We start from the raw sequence: 19,291 nt of genomic DNA, 5'->3' as shown, positions 1-19,291 counted from the left end.
GACAATCGGTATGACTTGCCGCGCGTCAACAAAAAGATACCTGGTTTGATGAAGGATGAGAACAATGGTCGTATCATGACCGAGTTCGTAGGACTGAGGGCAAAAATGTATACTTTCAAGGTGCAGGACTGTGCGAGAATTACCAAAAAAGCCAAAGGTGTCAAAGGTTACGTTATCGATAGAAATATAACATTTGACGACTACAAGGATTGTTTGGACAATTTCACCGTACAGTCTCGCAGTCAAAATTTAATTAGATCGAAGCTGCACCGAGTTTTCTCGATCAGTCAGAGAAAGGTCGCCCTCAGTCCGTACGACGACAAGCGTTTCGTTACACCAGGCACCGCGGCGACTCTACCCTGGGGACATTATAGTCTAAAATTATAAGTTATTTATTGTTTTTATTTAGTCGCTTTATTATTTTTTTTTTATTTCAACGATACATCTTAATAAAAGTTCTTATAAAACATTGCTCTTATTTATCCAGAAATTGTGCGTACTGTCGAATCCCAGCCACTTAACGAACACTTTATCGCCCTTTCTGCGCAATACTCTCTCCACCAGATACACATCGGGATTGATGGTTTTCGAAAGCTCGTATTCGTAAAATCCACCCAACAGTTCCGTGCCCCTGGAATCCTTGAGGAGATACGTAGCGGGATTGGTCCTCTGCACTTTCGCCACCTCGAATATTTCGGTCGTCCAATTTGGCGTGTAGCCTTTGGCGAACATCTGCTTGTATTTACTGATTCGTACGAAATCGCCGACTTTGAACTTGGCACGACCTGCGACCTTGATGTGACTGTATACTATCTTGAGTAGCTTATCTGCATGCTCGGGTTTCACATCCACGGGACGCATTCCCGTGGTACGATGCTTTCGCGCATTGTACGCATCCACCAACTCTTGCAGCATAGCGCGCCACTTGTAATTGCCGTTCAGCGTAAATCGTTTCCACATTTCCGTCTTCAACGTACGATTCCAACGCTCGACTATCGACGCTTTCATCACGCTGTAGGTCGAGTAGTGATTTATCCCGCGTTTCCTCATCAACGCCTGAAAATCACCGTTGTAAAACTCCTTGCCGTTGTCGGTCTGTAAATTTTTCGGACATCTGCCGGTCTTTAGGATTCTCGTCATTGCCGTCGTCACTTCTCTGCCGCTCTTGGTCTTTAATGCCACCGACCAAGCGTATTTCGAGAGGGTATCGATTACAGTGAGAATGTACTGGTGACCCGCATCGACGTAATTGCGCATATCAACAAGATCGGCCTGCCAGAGATGGTCGAAGCCACGCACGATGACTCTTCTGCGTGGAAAATTTATCCTCGCCGGTGCATGGAGCTCCTCCACCAACTGTATCTTTTCTTTGCTCATTTTTTTTCAAATATGGACAGATTTCTATAATTTATAAGTATTGCTAAGTGTTTCACGTATCAGATCTTCCTTACTCACTTTATCATCCAATTTTTCACAAATTGTTTGCAAAATTTGGTCCATCTTTTTCTCAAATTGTTCATTATGTTTATTCAATGTTATTGTCAAATATTGTTTAAATTCGAGCAGTAAATGTTCTAAATTTGGTTCGTGAAAGTGTTTCCTACTCTCACCATCCAGTCCAATTCCAAATTTATTTATCGACATTTCAAATGCACTACTGTCACTTTTTTTTTCAAAATTCAGTCTCTTGTTGTTGCTCGTTATTCCTCTTTTTGATGGCTCGTAATGTCGAGAGTATACATTCTACGATGTACAGGGAGGTTCTCTAACGGCGGCATATAGGAGATTCGTGTTAGTTGACTATAGCGCTCAGGATGATGGTTTCTGAGAACGCTGATTGGTCAATATCATGTAGTGCCAACATGAAATGGTCCGTTACCAATTGATGAATAAGAAAAATGAGATTCATCCGCCATATTGGTGTGGAGAAATGTTTACATGCTAATCCTAGCAGAAAGAGGTGTAAAATGGAAAATTGTCAAATAGTGAGGTTACTAAAGTAAAAATTGAAAATAATGAATGGAAAGTACGAATATTCTTCATTTTCATTCAAAGTATTCAATTTTTACTTTAGTAACGACTACATTTGACATTTTTCCATTTTACACCTCTTTCTGCTACGATCAGCATGTAAACATTTCTACACACCAAAATGGCGGATGAATCTCATTTTTCGTATCCAACTATTGGTAACGGCCTATTATCTGTTGGTACTACGCAATATTGACCAATCAGCGTTCTCAGAAACCATCATCCTGAGCGCTATAGTCAACTAACACGAATCTCCTATATGCCGCCGTTAGAGAACCTCCCTGTATGTTAAACAAATGTAAATTTCACAACAGCAGGAATCAGAAATTTAATTTTTTTTTTTACCTCGTACTACCGAAAGACGTTGATATTACACTGAGGTAAGAATGTAACGTGCAACTTTCTTTATACGATAAGATCCTCGTCGCGCAACTCCTCGATTATCGACTGTATCTCGTTGTGATGACTCGTATTACCGGCAGCCACCGATGCGATCAAAAGTCTCAAACGTTCGATCAATTCATTCGGATCGTTCCAATGTACGTAGTTGATTGGTCCCTCGGTGACACGCATAAGACCTTTACCCCTCTTTTTTTTTGATGATGTTGACGCTTGAATGACGCCTGATGTTGACGCGTCAGACGTTGACGATTTTCTTGCGCCTGATGTTGATGGTAACCGATCAGGCGGTAACATAGGTTTTCCCAATAGCAATGGTTTCATAATTTCTTTATATTTTGCACCTTTATTACCCTTGGTTTGTTTTAGACTATCATTTAACAGTTTATGCGCTTTAGTTTGATTGAGAATACTCTTGTATTGTTCCAAATCGTCGGGTTTTATAATGGCTCGATTGGGTTCTCTCATGAAAATTAGTTCATAAGTACCTATTGTACCGGTGTATAACGTCTTATCGAGTATGATATCTCCTTCATGACTTATTTCAAATTTACATCTACCAAGCGTCAGTTGATCATTTTTATAAAGAGGTCCAAAAGCACGATCAATCAAGTTATCCCTATCGGTCAGAAGTAATTTAATATACTTGCCAGGGATCGGATGAAATCGAATATGTTGAAAGACATGTTCAAACAAGCCTGGTTCATTTTTTTCATCAATATTTAATTTTTCTAGCAAACTTTTTTTCGAATCGGGCGACGTTTGATCGGTTATAGAAGACTCGTCGTCGTCGTCGTCGGTCATGAAATCCAATGGATTCGTAATAGTTTCACTACTACTACTACTAAGATTCTTTGCTCGTTTATACGGTGTCGATGTGAAGTAGGCTCCCCTCTTCAATTTATCGTTGACAAACGAATTATTATTATTATTTGTGTTATCCTCCGTTTGAGAAACGAGTTTCTTCAATGGATCGACTATCGGCTTGAATGTCTCGTTCAAACTGCTCTCCATTATCGCCTTCTCCGATTTCAAGGCACGATGCTTGTCGCGAATGACTTCGCTCGTCTTGGCGATCCTCTTCAGAAGCGATTTTTCATCCATCGCGATGCTGTATACAACAGCTTTCCTCGAATTGAACGGTTTTTAACCGACCTGTTGCGATGCTGTATACAACAGCTTTCCCCGAACCGACACGGGTTTTAACCGACCTGATACGGTGATCCGAACGGCCTGCACTCCACTATCAAACTAACACTCAATGCCGTGATCGTGAAACCTTACCGGCCTGATACTCGCATGGCCGTTCACTCGATCGTGGCGTACTCGTTGAAACCTTTGCGATATCGACCGTTCTTCAGAAAGCTATCCTTGTCTATTACTAAGAAACCGTAATCGCGACTCCAACAGGTCGAACACAATGTGAGAAATTTCTCATACGACATATCACTGTTGACGTGATCTTTGAAAATATGCTTTTTTTAAATGTGATGTTGTGTATATGATTTTTTTTCTTTTTAAAGTTGGCTTTATTTTAATCGACATGGATTCAATTGGACCGACGGTCATTCACCTTATTACAAGCATAAAGATGTAATAAGAAAGTATGTAACGTCATACGATGAAGATTGGATTTTCGTGAAAGGACGGGAGAAATATGATTGGTTGAGAAAAATTTGCAACTTAGAAAATATACAGGGTGTAACGAAACGACCGCCTTTTCTCATAACTGGAGGTTCGGGGTGACCATCCAAATGCACGTGTAAAATTTTGTTCGAATCGTTCAAGGGGTTTAAAAGTTATTTCCATTTAAAACTCACCCTTTTTCTGTCCTTTTCGAACGACTTTAACTGTGCATAATAAAGTGGAGAAAGTGAAAAAATAATTGACGAACACCCCACTAGAATGTAAAAATTATCGATCTCGCGCGATAATACATTTGCTATTTATTTAATTAATTTGGCTATTAGATTAATTTTAAAAATAGCAAAATCCTTTTCATTACAATTCCAAATCAATTCAATACAAGTATCATTGACTGAATTGATGGAAAGAGGGAGAAGATAGAATGAAAAGGAAAGTATCAAAAGCTAAGATGTCACGCGACTGCACTGATAATTTAATAGGAAACACATCAAGGCATTTTCTTTCTACAAACGAAGGTAAAAAGAATGATTTAAAATCAATTCATTGATGACAGAAAAAATTAAACTTACCCATTTAACGTTCTCCAAGTTCCTTTACACCGAAGTTTTTGAAAAAGCTTCAAACTGGCTTCTCAATGATTTCCAGAATGTACACTATCATTGATTTTGCATTTAAGAACTCGCGAATTTAAGCAAATTAGGTGTTAACCTACGTTTCTTCAAAACACCGGTTAATTTGACACTTTTTGAACTGTTTGAAGTAGGCTGAAAAGAGAGACACAGAGAGATAGAATAATCAATAATTCGTTTCGACCACTCTTAATCACCCTACTTCAAACAGTTCAAAAGTGTCAAATTCACCAGTGTTTTGAAGAAACGTAGGTTAATACCTAATTTGTTTAAATTCACAAGTGTTTAAATGCAAAATCAGTGATAGTGTGCTTTCTGGAAATCATCGAGGAGCCAGTTTGAAGCTTTTTCAAAAACTTCGATTTAAAGGAACTTGCAGAACATTTAATGGGTGAGTTTAGTTTTCTCCTTCATCAATGTATTGATTTTGAATCATTCCCTTTAGCTTCGTTAGTAGAAAGAGAATGCCCTCATGCATTGTCTATTAAGTTATCATTGCGCTCGCGCGATATCTTAGCTTTTGATACTTTCCTTTACATTGCGTCAACTCGCTCTTTCCATCAAATCAGTCAATGATGCTTGTACTGAATTGAATTGAAATTGTAATGTAAAGGATTTTGTTATTTTTAAAATTAATCTAATAGCCAGATTAAAGAAATAAATAGCAAAAGTATTAACGCACGCGATCGATAATTTTTACATTCTAGCTGGGTGCTCATCAATTGTTTTTCACTTTCTCCACTTTCCATTATGCAGTTAAAGTCGTTCGAAAAGGACTGAAAAAGGGTGATTTTTAAATAGAAATAACTTTTAAACCTCTTGAACGATTCGAACGAAATTTTACACGTACACTCAGTTTGTCACCCCGAACCTCCAGTTACGAGAAAAGGCGGTCGTTTCGTTACACCCTGTATACAATGCGAAGGAGTGTGAGTGGGGTAAATTTAGTCTTGGATGGAGTAAAAATTTCGAACCACCGTTACCCAAATGTATGACTCATTATGGTATATGTTCACTGCAAAATGTCTACTATATGAAATCTGTATATGATCAATATATAAAGGAATAAAAGACATCTGAAAAAAAAAAAAACAATGTATATCAATGTCAGTATGCATTTCGGACGAAACAATGGGATGTGTAGATACCCCTACTTCCATTCTCTATTCGATATATATATAAGCTTTACTCTTCGCGAGAGACGCATTCGCAATTATTAATTTATTGTTGTTCACCGTATGACAGAGGCATTTCTTTAAGAAACACACAAAATGTCGACTGAATTGCGAAGAAAATTTTTTACAATTAATAGCGCGAATGAGTACGATGCGTGGGTACTGGAATGTCGCGAGCATATTCGACGATTGAGCAACGCGGATCGAGCTTTGCCCGTTGGAACGCGTCAAAAGAATTTCGCTGAAATCGCGTGTATAAAGTGTCTGTTGCTACGAGCGCAGAGAGAATTGAATTATATTAAATCAGGGGCTGGTTGTAGCAATGACGTACAAGGACTTACCTGGGAGGAGCTTGATTCGGCGTTTCGAAGTCGAATATGCAGCGGCATGGTAGTTAATAGTAATTATATAGAGCCTAAGGATTTTTTAGTAGACGCGGAAGTATTAGTGCGTACGCGTATAGATAAGGTATTTGTAAGTGCAAATAGTGTTAAGATTAACTGTGTATTTAACGGACAATTCATCTCTAAGGACAATAGTGATGATAAAAATATTAGCACGACTAATGCTACATTGTACAAGACTGATAATTTTAGTGATTGGTATAGGAAAAACATTTTAGACGTTATTATGCAAAAATTAAGTGAATTTCAAGAGCGTGATAGTGGATGGACTTTACACAAAATTCATTATTTAATAGTTAACATTAATCGTTTTAACCCGTTGCACGCGGGTTGTAAAATTAATCTGCCATCCGCTATCACAAGTAGGAAAGCTCTGATAAATTTAGAAACTAGTGATAATGCATGTTTCGCATGGTCCGTGACGGCGGCACTCTATCCGGCAAAACCTACGGCTCATCCAAATCGTACGTCCTCTTATCCACATTTTCGGACGGTTTTAGACGTCGGTAGCCTAACCTTTCCGACTACGCTAAAACAGATCCCGAAATTCGAGACGGATAATGACGTGTCGGTCAACATCTTTACCTTGGAGAATGATATCGATGCAAAAATCGTACCTCTTCAGGTGACTTAGAAGAAGAGATCGAGGCATGCCAATCTTCTTCTCGTCAACGATGAACAGGGAGCAGGACATTTCATGTCCATAAGGAATCTCTCGAGATTGGTACGAAGCCAATTCACCAAGAACAAAATTGCACATTATATATGCGATCGGTATGTATTAATAATGATACAAATATAACTGCATATGTTTTATTTTTTTTTTATTTTTTTAGATGTCTTCACTACTTTCGCACAGTGGAGAGGCTGGAGTCGCATGAGCAGGATTGCTCGCGGCTCAACGATAATCTCCGATTGATGTTACCGAGAGAGTCCGAGGATCGCTGGGTTTCCTTCAAGAACATCAAAAATGGGGAACGAGTGCCATTCGTCGTATACGCGGGTCTCGAGTGCATTTTATCGAAAGTTGAACAATCGAACAATAGTGATATTTATCAGAAGCATGAACCTATAAGTGTAGGCTATTATTTAAAAAGTGCTCGCGATGCGTCACTCTCGAGATACGATGCTCATCGGGGTGCCGATTGCATCGAATGGTTCGTACGCGAGCTCGAAGTGATTGCGCGCATCGCGAGCGAGAAACTGGACACTATCGTACCCATGCGTGATCTTAGTCTTACCGAACGATCGCGTCACTATAATGACCCCAATTGTCATATATGCAAAAAGCCGTTTCTTCCGAATCAACTACGAATTCGCGATCACGATCATCTGACCGGCAGATACAGAGGACCGGCTCACAATAATTGTAATTTAAATTTCAAAGACTCGCATGTAATTCCAGTGATTTTCCACAATTTTTCCGGCTATGATTCACATTTCATTTTCGAGACGATCGCTAATTTGTACGAGGGATCGGTATATCTGCTGCCTGTACATAAGGAAAAATACATTTCATTCACCAAATATCTGCGAAATTATAATATACGGCTGAGATTTATCGATTCGTTCAAATTTATGGCCTCCAGTCTGGACAAATTGAGCTCGTACTTGGCGGAATCTCAGCTGAAAAATTTGAGGTCACAATTTTCGGACTTAAGCGTCGAGCAGTTTAACTTGCTTACGAGAAAAGGTATTTTTCCTTACGACTATATAGATAGCGCGGCTAGATTGGAAGAGACGGCTTTACCACCCCGACAGTCGTTTCGCAACAGACTGACCGACAGCGATATCAGCGAGGAAGCATACAATCATGCCGTAGAGGTATGGACCAAATTCCAGATGCGCACACTTGGGGAGTACAGTGACCTGTACCTGAAGACCGATGTACTATTGTTGGCCGACGTTTTCGAAAGTTTTCGCGATAGTTGCATGCTAAATTATGAGTTGGATCCAGCCCATTATTATACGCTACCGGGCTTCACCTGGGACGCGATGTTGAAGCATACGGGAATCAGGCTGGAGCTTTTCACGGACGTGGATATGTTGCTGTTCGTGGAGCGCGGTATACGCGGTGGTTTGAGTCAGTGCTCCCATCGTTACGAGAGGGCCAACAATCGGTACATGCGGGACTACGATCCGGCGGAACCGTCGAAATATCTCATGTATTACGACGTAAACAATCTGTATGGGTGGGCAATGTGTTAGCCGCTGCCCACCCATGGATTCCAATGGATGGAGGACGCTGCCAATCTCGATGTCTCCGCTATTCCCACGGATCATCCCGAGGGTTATATTTTGGAGGTCGATTTGGAGTATCTGCGCGAGCTTCACGACAAACACGCGGACCTACCGTTCTGCATGGTGCGTGAGAAGCCGCCGGGCGCGAGCCAGGAGAAGCTGCTGGCCACTTTAAACGATAAGACGCGTTACGTAATACATTATCGCGCTCTGCAACAATGTATGCGTAATGGACTCGTACTGAACCGTATACATCGCGGTTTAAAGTTTCAGCAGTCCACCTGGCTACGCGATTACATCGAGCTGAACACGCGTTTGCGCACCGCGTCCACTAACGAATTTGAGAGGAATCTCTTCAAGTTGATGAACAACGCGGTTTTCGGTAAAACAATGGAGAACGTGAGGAATAGAGTTGACGTGAGGCTCGCAACCAAGTGGGAGGGAAGATACGGGGCGGAAAGCCTGATTTCCAAACCGAATTTTCACAGTCTCGCGATTTTCAACGAGAATTTGGTCGCGATTCAATTGTCGAAATTGTCCGCGAAATTTGATAAACCCATTTACGTGGGAATGAGTATTTTAGATATTTCAAAAATTTGCTTGTATGAATTTCACTATGACTATATGCTTCCTACATTCGGCGGTAAATGTAGAGCGATGTATACTGACACGGACAGTCTGATATACAGCGTGGAATGCGACGACGTTTACTCGTACATGAAACGCGATCTCGAGCGATTCGACACCAGCAATTATCCCGACGACAATCGGTATGACTTGCCGCGCGTCAACAAAAAGATACCTGGTTTGATGAAGGATGAGAACAATGGTCGTATCATGACCGAGTTCGTAGGACTGAGGGCAAAAATGTATACTTTCAAGGTGCAGGACTGTGCGAGAATTACCAAAAAAGCCAAAGGTGTCAAAGGTTACGTTATCGATAGAAATATAACATTTGACGACTACAAGGATTGTTTGGACAATTTCACCGTACAGTCTCGCAGTCAAAATTTAATTAGATCGAAGCTGCACCGAGTTTTCTCGATCAGTCAGAGAAAGGTCGCCCTCAGTCCGTACGACGACAAGCGTTTCGTTACACCAGGCACCGCGGCGACTCTACCCTGGGGACATTATAGTCTAAAATTATAAGTTATTTATTGTTTTTATTTAGTCGCTTTATTATTTTTTTTTTATTTCAACGATACATCTTAATAAAAGTTCTTATAAAACATTGCTCTTATTTATCCAGAAATTGTGCGTACTGTCGAATCCCAGCCACTTAACGAACACTTTATCGCCCTTTCTGCGCAATACTCTCTCCACCAGATACACATCGGGATTGATGGTTTTCGAAAGCTCGTATTCGTAAAATCCACCCAACAGTTCCGTGCCCCTGGAATCCTTGAGGAGATACGTAGCGAGATTGGTCCTCTGCACTTTCGCCACCTCGAATATTTCGGTCGTCCAATTTGGCGTGTAGCCTTTGGCGAACATCTGCTTGTATTTACTGATTCGTACGAAATCGCCGACTTTGAACTTGGCACGACCTGCGACCTTGATGTGACTGTATACTATCTTGAGTAGCTTATCTGCATGCTCGGGTTTCACATCCACGGGACGCATTCCCGTGGTACGATGCTTTCGCGCATTGTACGCATCCACCAACTCTTGCAGCATAGCGCGCCACTTGTAATTGCCGTTCAGCGTAAATCGTTTCCACATTTCCGTCTTCAACGTACGATTCCAACGCTCGACTATCGACGCTTTCATCACGCTGTAGGTCGAGTAGTGATTTATCCCGCGTTTCCTCATCAACGCCTGAAAATCACCGTTGTAAAACTCCTTGCCGTTGTCGGTCTGTAAATTTTTCGGACATCTGCCGGTCTTTAGGATTCTCGTCATTGCCGTCGTCACTTCTCTGCCGCTCTTGGTCTTTAATGCCACCGACCAAGCGTATTTCGAGAGGGTATCGATTACAGTGAGAATGTACTGGTGACCCGCATCGACGTAATTGCGCATATCAACAAGATCGGCCTGCCAGAGATGGTCGAAGCCACGCACGATGACTCTTCTGCGTGGAAAATTTATCCTCGCCGGTGCATGGAGCTCCTCCACCAACTGTATCTTTTCTTTGCTCATTTTTTTTCAAATATGGACAGATTTCTATAATTTATAAGTATTGCTAAGTGTTTCACGTATCAGATCTTCCTTACTCACTTTATCATCCAATTTTTCACAAATTGTTTGCAAAATTTGGTCCATCTTTTTCTCAAATTGTTCATTATGTTTATTCAATGTTATTGTCAAATATTGTTTAAATTCGAGCAGTAAATGTTCTAAATTTGGTTCGTGAAAGTGTTTCCTACTCTCACCATCCAGTCCAATTCCAAATTTATTTATCGACATTTCAAATGCACTACTGTCACTTTTTTTTTCAAAATTCAGTCTCTTGTTGTTGCTCGTTATTCCTCTTTTTGATGGCTCGTAATGTCGAGAGTATACATTCTACGATGTATGTTAAACAAATGCAAATTTCACAACAGCAGGAATCAGACATTTAATTTTTTTTTTTTTTTTTACCTCGTACTACCGAAAGACGTTGATATTACACTGAGGTAAGAATGTAACGTGCAACTTTCTTTATACGATAAGATCCTCGTCGCGCAACTCCTCGATTATCGACTGTATCTCGTTGTGATGACTCGTATTACCGGCAGCCACCGATGCGATCAAAAGTCTCAAACGTTCGATCAATTCATTCGGATCGTTCCAATGTACGTAGTTGATTGGTCCCTCGGTGACACGCATAAGACCTTTACCCCTCTTTTTTTTGATGATGTTGACGCTTGAATGACGCCTGATGTTGACGCGTCAGACGTTGACGATTTTCTTGCTGGCGCGTCAGACGTTGACGATTTTCTTGCGCCTGATGTTGATGGTAACCGATCAGGCGGTAACATAGGTTTTCCCAATAGCAATGGTTTCATCATTTCTTTATATTTTGCACCTTTATTACCCTTGGTTTGTTTTAGACTATCATTTAACAGTTTATGCGCTTTAGTTTGATTGAGAATATTCTTGTATTGTTCCAAATCGTCGGGTTTTATAATGGCTCGATTGGGTTCTCTCATGAAAATTAGTTCATAAGTACCTATTGTACCGGTGTATAACGTCTTATCGAGTATGATATCTCCTTCATGACTTATTTCAAATTTACATCTACCAAGCGTCAGTTGATCATTTTTATAAAGAGGTCCAAAAGCACGATCAATCAAGTTATCCCTATCGGTCAGAAGTAATTTAATATACTTGCCAGGGATCGGATGAAATCGAATATGTTGAAAGACATGTTCAAACAAGCCTGGTTCATTTTTTTCATCAATATTTAATTTTTCTAGCAAACTTTTTTTCGAATCGGGCGACGTTTGATCGGTTATAGAAGACTCGTCGTCGTCGTCGTCGGTCATGAAATCCAATGGATTCGTAATAGTTTCACTACTACTACTACTAAGATTCTTTGCTCGTTTATACGGTGTCGATGTGAAGTAGGCTCCCCTCTTCAATTTATCGTTGACAAACGAATTATTATTATTATTTGTGTTATCCTCCGTTTGAGAAACGAGTTTCTTCAATGGATCGACTATCGGCTTGAATGTCTCGTTCAAACTGCCCTCCATTATCGCCTTCTCCGATTTCAAGGCACGATGCTTGTCGCGAATGACCTCGCTCGTCTTGGCGATCCTCTTCAGAAGCGATTTTTCATCCATGGCGATGCTGTATACAACAGCTTTCCTCGAATTGAACGGTTTTTAACCGACCTGTTGCGATGCTGTATACAACAGCTTTCCCCGAACCGACACGGGTTTTAACCGACCTGACACGGTGATCCGAACGTCCTGCACTCCACTATCAAACTAACACTCAATGCCGTGATCGTGAAACCTTACCGGCCTGACACTCGCAAGGCCGTTCACTCGATCGTGGCGTACTCGTTGAAACCTTTGCGATATCGACCGTTCTTCAGAGAGCTATCCTTGTCTATTACTAAGAAACCGTAATCGCGACTCCAACAGGTCGAACACAATGTGAGAAAGGACCCCGCACTAATCATATGGAAAATCGGTCCCGGTCAAATAAATTGGTTTTTACATATGTTGTAGCTTATTACCTACTGAACAAAAGATGTAAAGGGTACAAAGCTCAATAATGGATAGTTATCGAGTTATAACCAATCAAACATGTAAAATTCGGGCTGCCGAATAATCAAATCTCGGAAGTTATTGATTTTTTTGAAAAATGTTTTAAACAAAATTAGTAGGGTTTTACAAAATTTGTTAATTAGTGATATTATTTAAGAATTTTGAAGAACCTTGAAGAACTCCGTGAACCGAAATCTTCCACAAAAACGGTTATTTTTTATTATATTCGTGTAGCTAAATTCGAGACGTTTTCAAAATATTTTTGATGAACCTTTTTCCTACTAAAACTTCTTGAGAATCAATATACACGATTTACCATCTCTGGTTATGAGCGTAGAGTTATGTGTAGAGCGTTCTATTCCTACAGTTAGAGCCGCCAGGCGACTTATCCCCACTGCTACACCGCGGGCGATTTAGTGTTCTATCTGCAATCTGTAAGAAATCATATTGGTTTATATTGCTAGCGCAGACTTTGTCATTACTAAGCGTATCTATTCTAGCGTTATTGCTGTCGTATGCTATTACTTTCTGACGTTACTACGTTCGATATTGATATTATTGATATCGGATATCTGATATTTCTACGCAATTCGATAATAAAATATTATCATGGCTTACAGACATCGAATACATTGCTGTGTTTGCGATCGTGCTTTTCAAGCTCGACAAATGGTACGAATTAATGGCGATAATGATGCAATTAAAAAACAAATCGCTGTGTTTAGACGAACTGGACTGGGTAAGGAGCCCATTGACATAGACAATGAAAGCCGATTATGTTTTAATTGCAATATATCTATTATACATGAAATAGAACAAATAGAACTTGATCCGACGTGCCTACGACTCAAAGTCATTACTCAAACCCGAAATAATTCTTGTTTATTTTGCAATGCTATTGTAAATATTAGACGATTGTCGTTAGAATCCAGGGTAAATGTCTATGTTTTGAAAAATATTTATATTCCTGAACACGTTTATTGTTGTGACAAACACTTAGATGATCGCGGATTTATTTTACAGTCACTGCTGCCAGGTTTGCGATTTATTTATAGACCATATGTAATAAAAGGTCAGCAACTGCAAGTTTTCTTAGAAGCTCTTCGTAATATAGCAAGTAATAATAATCGCTATGAAAACGAAAATAGTTTTACAGAGGATGAATTTAAATGTATAGCACCCATTACAAAACAACAGTTTCAAGAATTGTATACATATTGCGATCCTATATTCGAAGAACAAGGTATCAGAAACGTTACTAAAAAAGATCTTTTAATTTTTCTATGCAAGCTGCGACAAGGACTGTCTGATGAATTTCTGAAAGTACTGTTTCAGTATTCGTCTAGACAAGCAGTGAGTTTAGCGATTTCCAAAGTTCGGCAGTCTTTAGTAAACAGATTCGTCCTTGATAATATTGGCTTTCAAGCTATAACTCGAGAAGAGTATATAATGAGACATGTAACACCTTTTGCAAACGAATTATATAATTCTGAGCCAACTATTCCGAAAGTAATTGCTTATATTGACGGTACTTATTCTTATACTCATAAAAGTAGCAACTTTCGTGTTTTGCGACAAACATACTCAATGCAAAAAGGTCGACATCTGATAAAACCTTCTCTTATAGTTGCTCCAGATGGGTATATACTGGCTATTCAGGGTCCTTACTTTTCCGATTCACGTAACAATGATGCTCGAATATTAAATAATGAATTTCAACGTGATGCGGACAATATGAGAGGATGGTTTCATGATGGTGACATTTTTATATTGGATCGTGGATATCGAGATGCTCAGCTATTACTTCGCGAATTAGGCATTGAGCATAAAATGCCAGCTTTTCTTGAACCTCAACAGAAACAATTATGCACTCAAGAAGCTAATGAGTCTCGATTGGTGACAAAAACAAGGTGGATAATTGAAGCTAGAAATGGACATATCAAATCTCTGTTCAAGTTCTTTGATCATATAATTATAATGCCTCAACTTCATCACTTAGGCGACTTTTATAACATTGCAGGTGCTATAATTAATAGATATCATCCTTTAATTTTAATGACAGAAGCTAATGCAGAATTAGCGAGAGAACTTCTTGATAAATCTAGAGAGGTTAATATTATTCAAGCGCGAGTTGAAGTAGAAAGAATGTGTTATAGAAATGCACAATGGATACATTTACATGAAGGGCAATTACGTGACTTTCCACGCCTAACGTTAGAATATTTACGAGATTTGACTATTGGCACATTTCAGGTTCGTCTAGCAAGATCTTATATTCAAGATAAGATGCAGCGTGATGCACAAGAAGAATTTCAATTGGATTCGTTGTTTGATGAACAAGGTTTCATAAGGGTGCGAGTGTTTTCACGATTCCGTAATGCTACAAAACATCAAATATTTATAGCTTACGACATAAGAGATGCAGATAATATAGATGATGAGAGGGATGCGATTTTGGGTTATTACTGTACCTGTAAGTCAGGCGCACGGACTGTGGGTACATGTGCACATGTAGCTAGCGTGTTGTGGTACTTAGGATATGCACGACACCAGCCCAATATTCGCTATCCCTCTTCATCATTATTGAACACAATATTAGATGCTGCTCAGAGACCACCACAGCAGGATCCAAATAATGAGTAATAAACAATAATATCCTTTATTATATTACCACACATATAAACACACAGCAGAGAGGGTTTGGAGTCAAAAAATACTACGGAAGTGACGAACCGTAGGGTCCTTATCTCTGCTGTAAGACAAAAATTTTTGTTCACGGAGCTTTTCAAGTTTCTTCAAAATTCTTAAATAATATCACTAATTAACAAATTTTGTAAAACCCTACTATTTTTGTTTAAAACATTTTTCAAAAAAATCAATAACTTCCGAGATTTGATTATTCGGCAGCCCGAATTTTACATGTTTGATTGGTTATAACTCGATAACTATCCATTATTGAGCTTTGTACCCTTTACATCTTTTGTTCAGTAGGTAATAAGCTACAACATATGTAAAAACCAATTTATTTGACCGGGACCGATTTTCCATATGATTAGTGCGGGGTCCTTTCTCATACGACATATCACTGTTGACGTGATCTTTGAAAATATGCTTCAGATTAGTTCCATCCTGCTTAAATATTATTAGCAAGTTTGCGTTATCTCGTATCAGATGCTTTGGTATTTTCGCATAAGTCTGACAGAGGTAGAAGCAATCGATGTTGGAATGTCTACCCATGCAAAAGTAGTCCCTTATATTGTCCTGCTTGTCGTTGGCCACATCGTCGAATATGAAAATGGAGTTCGGCTTTGCATCCGCGACGTTCACAACCTCGCAATTGTTTGAAAATGGAAAGTAACCAATTTCCTCCGTGTCCTGCAGAAGCTGCTCCAGATATCGATACTTCGGTTGCTGCAGCGACTTCGAGTAGACGTACTGGTTCTCGAATCTCACACCGTGCGGACTCTCTATGAGGCTCAGCAACACGTTTGTCTTACCGCAATTCGACGGTCCGCAAACTATGCAGCGTATCGTAGATGGTAATAGCGATCCGTGGCGTTTTCTTATTTGCGTGGTAGCATCGTGAGCATCCAAATTTGTCACGCGAATAGTCGGCACGTGCTTCACGAAATGCATCCTCGCTATTAACCTTCGGGAACAGCTGTATCGTTCATTTATATTTCACGATTTACGGAACTATTCGGTCAGTTGCCATTACGATGGCGTTCATGCTAGTCGTCGTCGATTCCCTGCAGAACTTGACGAATCATCAGCTCGAATACATACCGAAGATCGTATTGCTGGAGTACTTTCCAGACAGTATCGCGAGTGTGTGGGAAAGATTACCTCGGCACATTCGCGCGGACTCTGATGTGCAGCAATATCAATATTGCTTGCAACACTACAATCTACCTAATACCACTCACCACGACGGACCACCGAGACGGATGAAAGACTGTTACGTTTGTCAGCAAGAGAAGCAGTTGCTCTAAATGTCTGGATCGTTCTTCAATAAAGTCTTGAAAAAATTGCCATTTGAGCTGCACGTGCCCGGTTACAATTATTGCGGGCCCGGTACTCGACTTCGCGAAAGATTGGAGCGCGGCGATCGTGGTATAAATCCGCTGGACGAGGCCTGCCTCGATCACGACTTAGCATAGTGGCACAACGAGGATCTACCGGAGCGTCATCAGGCAGATAAAGTGCTAGCGAGGAGAGCGCGTGAACGTATTACCGCAAGAGACGCAACTTTGGGTGAACGCGCGGTCGCCACAGCCGTATGGGCATCGATGAATGCTAAGCGTAAACTTGGCTTGGGATTACATAATATTGTCGCGATGAAGAAAGCAGTAGCGGCTAAAAAAAAGAACAACAACAACAACAAGAAAAAAATTGGTACTACTACGAGGAAGAGAAGAATTCGAGTGCCGAGGAAACGGGGCGGTATAATACCTATACTCCCACTGCTAGGTGCAGTCGGAGCACTGGCAGGTGGAGCATCGGGTATAGCGACGGCTGTAAACCATGCAAAAGCTGAGAGAGAACGATTGCGGGAAATGCAACGTCACAATCGCGCGATGGAAGCGTCGCGCGAGAGAGGCCGAGGTCTTTATCTGAGACCGTACAAGCGAGTCGTCGGAGAGGGAAACCGTGGAGGTGGAAAAAAAAAACAACAAAAAAAAACGGTCGAATAAGAGGAAGAAAATGAATGAGGGGAAATTTCGTCGCAATGTAGAAGCTCTCCTTCCGGATTCTGGTGCTACTAGTAACATACAATTGGCACGCATCTGCCGACGCATACCATACTTCCGTGGAGTCTTTATGCGCACATCTCTGCCGCTCGACGGGCAGCGGTGCAACGAGTGCGCGATCGTGAATCTCGACGATCAATGCGGCCCTGGTACCCACTGGGTAGCCTACGTCAAGCGTAACGACATCGTCGTATATTTCGATTCCTTTGGAAATTTGAAACCGCCGAAAGAATGTGTGCGTTACTTTGGTCCTAACGTTACAATCTACTACAATCATGATCGATATCAATCGTACGATAAAAGCAATTGCTGTCAGTTGTGCGTGAAATTCCTGCGAGAACAGATACTTTGAAAAAAAATGTATTTCACCGTGACATTATCGGATCGTAAATCAGTATTAAATTCAGATTTCTTTCCCCCGATCAATCTGCAAGACGATCGGTACGAGATCGGTCTCGTGGACATGCAAACGTACAACTGGATAGCCAATGTGGACGAGACGAATAATAAGTTCTACTACGATAACGATAAGGTACTGACGATACCCAGAGGCTGTTACGAATTAAGTGCGATAAATGAGTATTTGCAGGCTCAAATTTCTGCGAGACACGAAATTCAAGACGACATTGACAGCGTTATTCTTCTACGAGCAAATAACAATACACTGAAGAGTGAAATATTCTGTAAATATTCGATTGACTTTGGAAAACCGAATAACATTGGCTCACTACTGGGCTTCTCGTCGAATCGCGTGATCGAACCGAACGCCCAGGCTGAATCCGACGAAACCGTGAACATTGTGAAAACAAATATTCTACGCATCGAGTGCAACATTGCGGGTGGTGCGTACACCAACGGTAGACCCCGACACATTATTCACGAGTTCTTTCCCAGCGTACCACCGGGCTATAAAATCTCGGAGACACCGAAAACCGTCATTTATCTACCGGTCATCGTCAGAGTAATCGACCGTCTCACGTTACGTATCCTCGATCAGGACGATCGTCTCGTAGACTTTGGACGTGAAGAAATTACCATAAGATTGCACATTAAGAAAAATGTTAATTTACAAAAGTAACGAGGATTATAAAGCGGTGAAACTGGATGAAACGTTCGCTAGTCGTTCGTCCTACGTGGAGTCGAATACACCGGTTCATCGGAGTGAAAATCGCGACAAGGGGAGCTTCTTGCTAACGAGAAGAAATATAGAATTTTTACAATCATTGGGATTCACCGTGAAGAGATTGGGCGAAGGTACATAGTGGAACAATGGCAGATCCCTTGAACGTCACCGCACCGCTGACCTACGACAATCGCATCACCAAAATGGAGATGCACGCCAACAATCCGTATGCGAACGCCTCGTTGGCGAACAGCGACGAGATTCGCATTCCCATACAGCAGCAAGATTTGATACTCCTGCCGTGCGAGAGTTATCTCTACGTCGAGGGTCAGCTGGTGGAGGGCACGCGTGACGCGAGCGCCAACAACGAGGATATAGTTACGCTCGACTGCAATTCCGCGGCTTTTCTCTTCGACGAGATCCGTTATGAATTGAACGGTATCGAGATCGACCGATGCAGAAACGTCGGTATTACCAGCACTCTGAAGAATCTCGTTTCCCTGAGCACCGAGGAGAGCGCCAGTCTACGTCATTCCGGATGGTTCGTCGCAACGGGCAAAGACCGGCTGAAAAAGGAGGCGGCTTTTAAGAATTTCAGCTTTTGCATGCCCCTGAAAATGCTGCTGGGATTCTGCGAGGATTATCGGCGAGTCGTCGTTAACGCGCGTCACGAGCTCGTTCTCATTCGCGCC

General features: G+C 41.0%; 1 protein-coding gene across 1 annotated transcript; it reads left to right on the top strand.

Annotated features, from left to right (window-relative positions):
• Nucleotides 1–13,334: 13,334 nt before the first annotated feature.
• On the top strand, nucleotides 13,335–15,368 carry LOC136777917 (uncharacterized). Its single transcript, XM_066734496.1, has one exon. It carries the CDS (start codon nucleotides 13,335–13,337, stop codon nucleotides 15,366–15,368), a length of 2,034 nt encoding a protein of 677 aa, XP_066590593.1.
• Nucleotides 15,369–19,291: the final 3,923 nt, after the last annotated feature.

Source organism: Prorops nasuta, unplaced genomic scaffold (assembly GCF_024137725.1).
Source record: "Prorops nasuta isolate Cenicafe-Biocafe unplaced genomic scaffold, Cenicafe_Pnas_1.2 PNAS00012, whole genome shotgun sequence".
Classification (NCBI taxonomy): Eukaryota; Metazoa; Arthropoda; class Insecta; order Hymenoptera; family Bethylidae; genus Prorops; species Prorops nasuta.
The sequence above is the reverse complement of the archived record's forward strand: the minus strand, read 5'-3'. Positions and strand labels throughout refer to the sequence as shown.